The sequence below is a fragment of the Solanum stenotomum genome, chromosome 3, assembly GCF_019186545.1.
Source record: "Solanum stenotomum isolate F172 chromosome 3, ASM1918654v1, whole genome shotgun sequence".
NCBI classification, from domain to species: Eukaryota; Viridiplantae; Streptophyta; class Magnoliopsida; order Solanales; family Solanaceae; genus Solanum; species Solanum stenotomum.
In genome coordinates, this window is record NC_064284.1 from 61,328,354 (window position 1) to 61,336,826 (window position 8,473).

Below are 8,473 nucleotides of genomic sequence, written 5' to 3' on the forward strand. Positions count from 1 at the left end.
CACGTTGCCAAGGACCGTCCTATACCTTTCCATTGGTATAGAACCTGAACTACTAAGTCGATCCACTAGTCTATGCTAAAAAGCACTAAGGAATCATCTAAAAGTATGATCCTTTTTCTGCCCATGATGGGCTACATGGTTTATGGGGGCTTGAGTTAATATGAACTCGCGTCCCCATATCGGTGCTCAATACTACTCCCAAAATATACTTTGCTCATATTTTTTTAAAACAACTTCTTCTTTGGTTTGAGGTAATTGCTCAAACTTAGCTTAAAAAACTCTCTTGGAATCAATGTTCCCTTTTTGTTGTTCAAAACTCTTTTGGAAATCTCAGTTTCCTCTCATCTCAAATGTGAAAACATTTACTTTTGGAAATACTTAGTTCCCATATATCATTTTAAAGAAAATGAACTTTGCTCTTACTCTTTACTCAACTACAAAACTTAATTCTTAAAACAAAGTTAAAACGTTTGTAAAAGACTTATGAAAACTTGAAATGAACTTCTCTTACTAACTCTTGACTTCTTTTGACTTTACTCTTTACTTTCCTTGAATTTGAATTATGGATTCAAAGATTATGATTTGTGATAGGAAAGGTCTCTTGATGTTTAGGAATGATTTGGAATAGCTAAACTTGAGAAAAGTTACGAAATCACCGTCTTGGAACAAGTTTGCGACGCGGAGATGTTCCTTAATAATTATTCACGAAATTAAATTTTGAGACAGTGGAGTCCGCGTCCTCTCCGCGACGCGGAGTAGATTTTTGTTCACTAGGGGAGTCGCGGACTTGTTTCATGAACCTTACTCGACTTTTTCCTTCTTCGTTTTTCAACCTCAATCCACCTAAATTCGATTATCTTCCTTAAATTCATTTTAAATCCCAATGCCCTGCATGTATACTCAAGAAACTAACTCAAAGCAACCCTAAACTCAATGTAAGGATCTCATAAACTTCTCAATTTATCCTAATTCGCTAACAACTTTCGAATTCAAGAATATTTGTCAAGAACATCAATTTTCCAACTCTTCTAGGATGAATTTCACTGAATTAAACATGCTTGGCGCGTGGGTGAATGAACCCAACGCTATGAGAGACTCACATACCTGGTGGGATCAAATCCTTGAAGAAATCCGAGATCAAATCCTTTCGAAATGATGAATCTTGCTTTTCCTCTTCTCTTTTTCTCTTGTGTTCTTTCTCCAAAAACCCTAACTCTATTTTTCAAAAGCGTAAACTGATCCCAGTCAGTTTAGCCCCTAAAAATATTACCAAAAATTAATTAATTAAGTTGGGTAAGGAAAAGACCAAACTACCCCTTAAAAATCCGGATTGGACTTTCCTTATTCCAATAGCCCAACTTCCAAAGGGCTTAACTCACTCATCCAAACTCGGAATCGCCCAAAATTAGCGGCGTTGGAAAGATCATTCCAAGAGCTTTCCAACCATTTCTGGAACTACACTGAACTCATCCTGAGCTAGGAGTTATGGTCATTTGAAGTTGACCAAAAACTCACTTTAACTTACTTAAAATTTTCCAGATTTCCTTATACTTTCCAAAAATAACTATTTCCAGATTTTAAACTTCCTTCTAGTTATTTCTAGTTGCGAGATGTTACAACAAGAAACAATAAAATGCCTAAAAAGTCTAACTCAATCTTGGGACCTCTGAAAATTCAACCAAGACCTCACTTAGGTCTAAAATCATTCCCCAAAATCCAACGGAAATCTCGAATTTTGATTCGAACATCTGAGCCCCAAATGTTGATCAAAGTCAATCCAAATGCTAAAATCTCAACAATAACAACTTAGAACCTCAAATCCTAAAAAAGACTCCAAATCTAAAACTGACAACTCACTTAGAACAATTCCCACATTCCGAGACTATGAAATCGAAAGAATTTCATTCTGACACTCAAAACTTCAAAAGATATCGAAAATCACTTTTAAATAACTTTAGCCTTTCAAATTAATAAACTTACATAAGTCACAACTTTTTACTCAAATCTTTAAAACCAATTCCAAAATTCATTCAGAGAAAAATAACTCGGGCTTAATATCGGGAGAGATGAAATGGTAGTTTTTATGAAAATTTTTCAAAATAACAAATCGGGTTTTATACATACATACATATATATATAGCTACTTCATAAAGATAATTATTGCTTTGATAAATGAGACAAATATATAACTTGCTCTTATATAAGAATTCGGAACATGAATAAATTAATTATCTTAACCCTAATGAGCAGTGTAATAGCAAAAAAAATTGAGTTAGGAGAGGTTTAAAATATGAAGAAACAATCATACGAAGAAATTGAATGGGATCCAACACATCTACTATATATATATAAAAATAAATTATAATCATATATAAATAATATAATTTTCATTAAAGAGAGTTCGGATCAAACCCAGGACCCCCGGCCCCTACTAATGAGTCTCTACCTTCTTGCATAACATAACTCCAACTTGCATGAATAATAAATTACCAATAATTGGACATTTGAATGTTAAAAGAAGACCAGAAGTTAATACTCTCTCCATTTATGTTCATTTGTCATAGTTTGATTTGATATATTCATTAAAAAATAATTATTAATGTAAGTATTTTACTAAACTATCTCTATTAATTAAATGATGTTTTGAAAAATAAGTATTTAGGTAAAACATGGAAAAAAACTATTGTCTTTTCTAGATATGTCAGAAGTGACAAATAAAAATGAAAATCTATTTTAGGAGTGTATAAGTGACAAGTAAAAGTGAATGGATGAAGTACTTCTTCTGTCTCATATTAGTTGATCATTTTTCTTTTTACACGCGTAATAAAAGATCATAAATAAAAATATAATTTTACTAATTTACCCCTTAAAAAACTTCTTGGAAATTATACAAACAAATGTGGACACTTTCAAAATAATTAATTGCAAAAATAATATGTTGGGGATCACATGTTTCCCAACATAATGACTTTTATTGATAAAAAAAATAAAAAAATTATTTTTGAACTACGATAAACTTGAAATGACTTTATGTAAAAAAGTCTAGTGAATTTATCATAACAAACTCAAAGTTGAACGACTATTGATAAAATTTATGTGCTCATGGTAGCATATAGAAGATTCCAAACAATTGACTGATGGAATCTGAACAAGAACATGTGATCATGATGAGAATAAAGGTACAACTAGCTCTATATAAATAAAGTCCCACCAAGTACCATTTTCTTCAAAGTCTTTAATTTCATTACATCAAGCGAGGGATTAAATATGACAGGCAGCAAGGTTGATGATCAAATGGAACTCATCTCTCATTTCTATCCTAAAATTTACTCCCAATTAGCACAACAAGGTTAGAATTACAACTTCAACTTTAATTTCTTGGAGTAGGATTAGTTGTAGTTTTTTTTTACGGAAAAGGATCAAATTTACCTTTGTACTCTTCAAACAAAGTTATATTCACCATTCTATATACTTTCTAATCGTCCAACTTTGATCAACACATATTTACTCTTGAACTGTTTTAATTAGATCTCCTATAGACACACCTTTATTAATTAAACATGATTTTTATACTTTTGTCTCTTTAGAAGAGACGGTGAAACCGCGAAGGAGAAGGAAGAAGAACAAAGTTGAAGGAAGAAACAACACTAGTGAAGTAGTGATGAGGAAGAGGAAGTTGCTTAGTGAAGAACAAGTTAATCTTCTTGAATGGAGTTTTGGGGACCAACACAAGCTAGAGACAGAGAGGAAGGCCAAGCTTGCTTCTGAGCTTGGCCTTGATCCTCACCAAGTCGCGGTGTGGTTCCAGAACAAGAGGGCTAGATGGAAGAACAAGAAGCTCGAGGAGGAATACTCCAAGTTAAAGACTAAACATGAGGATACCATCACTGAGAAATATCGTCTTGAAACTGAGGTACATATGTGGTCCTTTTGTGTAACTTGATGTGACACTACTATTATAATTATCAATAGAGTTAAAAAAAAGTTCTTTTATTTTAATTTGTTAATTATTAGTATGACTTATATATATATTTATATAAATTTTAGTTTAAAATTTTTGAAGACTCTATGTGTTCAGATTCATTGAAGATTTATTAGTTTAACCCTCTTACTAAGTGTACACTTTCCTTGTAGGTGTTGAAGATGAAAGAGCAACTGTGTGAAGCAGAAAAGAAGATAGAAAGGCTATTATTGGAACATAAAAGTGATATTTCAAGCAATAATAGCCCAACTTCATCAATATTTTCAATGGAGCAGCCACATTTTAATCTTGGGGAGTTTGGAATAGAAGGGCAATTAATGGATGACAATATGTTCTTTGTTGCTGATTATCAAAGCAATTATGTGACTCTTTGGGATAATTAGCTAGAATGGGTTTAAATTTATTATAATCCTAAATGTATGATATTATGATCATCCTTGTTTAAGTTTTAATTGTACATAATGAATCATCACCTAATGTATATACATCCTTTCCGGTAAACTATAATTTTTTTATACATTCCCTATTCTTTTGCCAAATGGATCTGTATCAAATTATTTATCGTGCTTTTCTTTTACATCTCTCTTAATATAACATTAATTAGGAGGGATTTTTTACTACTTTACCCTCATCAATGTCTTCAGACATGAATCTCTTTTCATTAAATATTTTTCTCTATTAAGATTTTGTAGTTTTCCAGAACAATTACTATAAAATATAAAATGAGAAAAAATAATTAATTTTATCTTGAGCCTCTAATGAAAAATATTTTGAGACAATTACTTGTAAAAATCATAATATATAATTTGAGACTGAGGAAATAGTTGATTAAGAGATCGTTTGGTTCATGAAATAAGATGTTGGATTAGTACTGACTCACCTAAATGTTTGTGTTGCTACAACTACTCCTACACTCTTTGTATTCCGGAAGGCATAATACATAAACATGATCTTTAACTTAGTTTCAGCGGATAACTATGCCCTCCAATTTGAGTGTGCACAAGTAAGCACTAAAACTTGTATAAAATTTAACAAGTTTAACTAAGCACATGTATCCTAATGGCATAATACACGTAGGACACAAAATTGTCATGTAGGGTGCCATATAGGACGACTGTGTCTATTTGTTCAATTTTATACAAGTTTAAGTCTCTACTTATGCAAAATCAAAGTTAAAGGTCATAGTTGTCAGCTGACGCCAAGTCATAGTTATGTATTATGCTTATTTCGTAATCATGTTTGGTTACTCTATATTACTCAAAAAAATATTTTTTTCAAATTTTATTCATTTCTAAACATAACTCCAATTTTGAAATATCATTTTTAAATTATTTTTTTCAAATAATGCTTTTTTTAAATTAAAAAAATTATGTGCAAATGTCCCCTTAGTAGTTTGGAAAATTTGTTTGGTATCCCTTGGTCTTGGAAATATTATGATCATGTGTGTTTTAGTGGCATAATAGCTGTCCAATGAGTTTGGCGTTTTGGACAAATGATTGAATTAGCAAATGTACGGACCAAATTAGATAATTAATTATATTAATAATAATAATAAAGCTATCTAAAATTTAACTAAGATCTATATATAATTAAATTATTAAATGAGGACCACTAAAGCATAAAAGAAGGAAAATTAGTAATTACGAGGTTACCGGCTAAGTTAGTGACTGTACCACGTGACGTGATAAAGATACCTTTGATTCAAGTATGTGTAAGTACGGATTAAAACGTTAAACAAAACATAATAAATAATAAAAATAATTATGTGTTCAAATTATTCGATCATCTAATTTAATATATATATATATATATATATATATATAGTCTATAGTTTATATACATATACACAATATATATACCGATAATATATGTGTATTTCAGTCATGATAAACTAATGGATCAAACGATATATATTGTGACTTTCCGAACACATTGATGGGATGATTTTCATTAGCCATAAAGTAGGTGTTTTGATCCAAATCTTTATTAGGTGTTAATTAGCTTTTAAAATCCCAAATTTGAAGATGGGAAACATGACCTTAAGTTGTCGGGATATACATGAAACCAATTAGTACTAAGCATGGAGCCAAATTTATAATTAACAAGTAGTTAAAATCATGTTAAAGGGAATCCTAGCTAGCCACACCATGCGCATCTACTTTAAAGTTCAATCTTTTCCATTAAACTATTCTTAAGAAAAAGGATTTCACTTGCATACAATCATACACTATATAATAATAATTGTAGCAACATGGGTTGTGGTGAGTGTTTCACCCTTAATCAGAGGTCTCGGATTCGAGCCCTGGGTATGGAGAAAATCATGTTGGGAGCGCCACCTCCGAATGGGCCCTGTAGAGCGCGATAATAATAATAATAATACACTGTTATTGTTAAATTTGTTTCCACTACCAATGTTATTTAACTTAATATAGGCTTACTTCATCCATTTTCCAAATTATCAAGCAAGTTATTATGCACACTTGCATATATTTAATTTTTAGGCCAATTGCTTTGAAACTATTAGGGCATAAAGTTGTTTTCCGAAGTTCAACTTCATGAAAAAAAATCCATGGTCAAACGTCTTTTTAATAATACTTTTGAAATGTAAATCTAGCTTCTATATCATTTTTTTTCTTTTTAAATTATTTTCTATCTAATCAAATACTGCCATATAAAATATAACGACAAAGTGAAGAGGTCCCATATATATCCATTCAAACAAGAGGGTCCAGATGGTGTTGAAGGAAATGCCAAAACAATACTAACAAACAAACTAGTTAAGCTAAAGCCTAAAGCTATAGATAATTAGCTTTCTAGCTAGCTATATATCCAATTAACCTAGACAAGTTTCACCAACCAATTAGACAACAAAGCTACATGTCCTTAAATTTTCAACCTCGTTTTCCATTTCTCAAATTAAACAAAGTTTTTTCACCTAATTGGCTCAACTCTCAAGCTAGTATATATATAGAATATTCCAAACAATTGACCGATGGAAATCGCACAAAGATAGAGATAAAGTCTTTGCGTACAATATTCTAATAACACCCTTAAATTCTAACGTATGTGAAATTATATTAGATATGTTATTATTGTTCTGAACATGTCAATATCACCCTCAAATTATACGTATGTGAAATTACATTAGATATGTTATTGTCGTTCTGAACAAGACATGCGAACATCAAGAGAGAAAGAAGTCCCATATACGACTAGCTAGCTCTATAAAATAAAGTCCCACCAAATACCATAATTTCTTTAAAGTATTCCTTTCTACACTTTCTAGCTATATATCCACTTTAATTTCATTTTCTACATCAAGAAGCAAAAGCAATAACAAGAGAGAAGGGAAGGGATTATGTCAAGTAGCAAGGTTGATGATCAAATGGAACTCATCTCTCACTTCTATCCTCATATTTACGCCCAATTAGCACAAGAACAAGGTTAGAACAACAACTTTAACTTTAATTTCTTTGAGTATGTATTGTATAAACAAATTACGGAAAAGGATCATATTTGCCTCTGTATTCTTCAAAAAAAGTTATACTCCTTACCGTCCAACTTTGAACATGTGTTACTTGCAATATTAATGTTGTAATTAAACATGATGTTTATTCCTTAGTCTCTTTAGGAGAGAAGATGGAACCGCGAAGGAGAAGGAAGAAGAACAAAGTTGAAGGGAGAAACAACACTAGTGAAGTTGTGATGAGGAAGAGGAAGTTGCTTAGTGAAGAACAAGTTAATCTTCTTGAACGAAGTTTTGGGGACGAGCACAAACTAGAGATGGAGAGGAAGGCCCAGCTTGCTTCTGAGCTTGGCCTTGATCCTCATCAAGTCGCGGTGTGGTTCCAAAACAGGAGGGCTAGATGGAAGAACAAGAAAATCGAGGAGGAATACTCCAAGCTAAAGACTCAACATGAGACTACCATCATTGAGAAATATCGTCTTGAAACTGAGGTACATATGTGGTCATTCTGTTCCACTTGATGTGACATTACTATTATAATTATCGATAAAGTAAAAAAAAAGGTTTATTTTTTTCATTTTAATTTGTTATATTAGTATGACTTATAATAGTATGTCATATGTAGTTTATATATATATATATATATATATATATATATATATATATAAATTTAGTTTAAAAAAATTTGAAGATTCTATGTGTTAGATTCATCGAAGATTTATTATTAGTTTGACCTTCATACTTAGATGTGTACATTTTCCTTTTCCTTGTAGGTGTTGAAGATGAAAGAGCAATTGTGTGAAGCAGAAATGGAGATACAAAAGCTTTTATTGGAACGTAAAAGTGATATTTCAAGCAATAATAGCCCAATTTCATCAATATTCTCAATGGAGCAGCAACATTTTGATCTTGGGGAGTTTGGAATGGAGGGGAAATTAATGGATGATAATATGTTCTTTGTTGCTGATAATCAAAGTACTTATATAACTCTTTGGGATAATTAGAATGGGTTTAAATTTATAATC

General features: G+C 31.3%; 2 protein-coding genes across 3 annotated transcripts; both read left to right on the forward strand.

The window, feature by feature from the left end:
- The first annotated feature begins 3,267 nt into the window (after positions 1 to 3,267).
- LOC125860223 (homeobox-leucine zipper protein ATHB-40-like) lies at positions 3,268 to 4,365 on the forward strand. Its single transcript, XM_049540148.1, has 3 exons — positions 3,268 to 3,349; positions 3,588 to 3,913; positions 4,135 to 4,365. Exons 1-3 carry the CDS (start codon positions 3,268 to 3,270, stop codon positions 4,363 to 4,365), a joined length of 639 nt encoding a protein of 212 aa, XP_049396105.1.
- Positions 4,366 to 7,182: 2,817 nt separating this feature from the next.
- On the forward strand, positions 7,183 to 8,462 carry LOC125860973 (homeobox-leucine zipper protein ATHB-21-like). 2 transcript variants are annotated; one of them, XM_049541033.1, is made up of 3 exons: positions 7,183 to 7,425; positions 7,614 to 7,939; positions 8,222 to 8,462. In XM_049541033.1, the coding sequence occupies exons 1-3, from the start codon at positions 7,341 to 7,343 to the stop codon at positions 8,450 to 8,452; spliced, it is 642 nt and encodes a 213-aa protein (XP_049396990.1). In that variant the 5' UTR covers positions 7,183 to 7,340; the 3' UTR covers positions 8,453 to 8,462. The 2 variants fall into 2 exon arrangements, with proteins under 2 accessions (XP_049396990.1, XP_049396989.1); XM_049541032.1 differs by having other exon boundaries at positions 7,199 to 7,425; positions 7,605 to 7,939.
- The last annotated feature ends 11 nt before the right edge of the window (positions 8,463 to 8,473 follow it).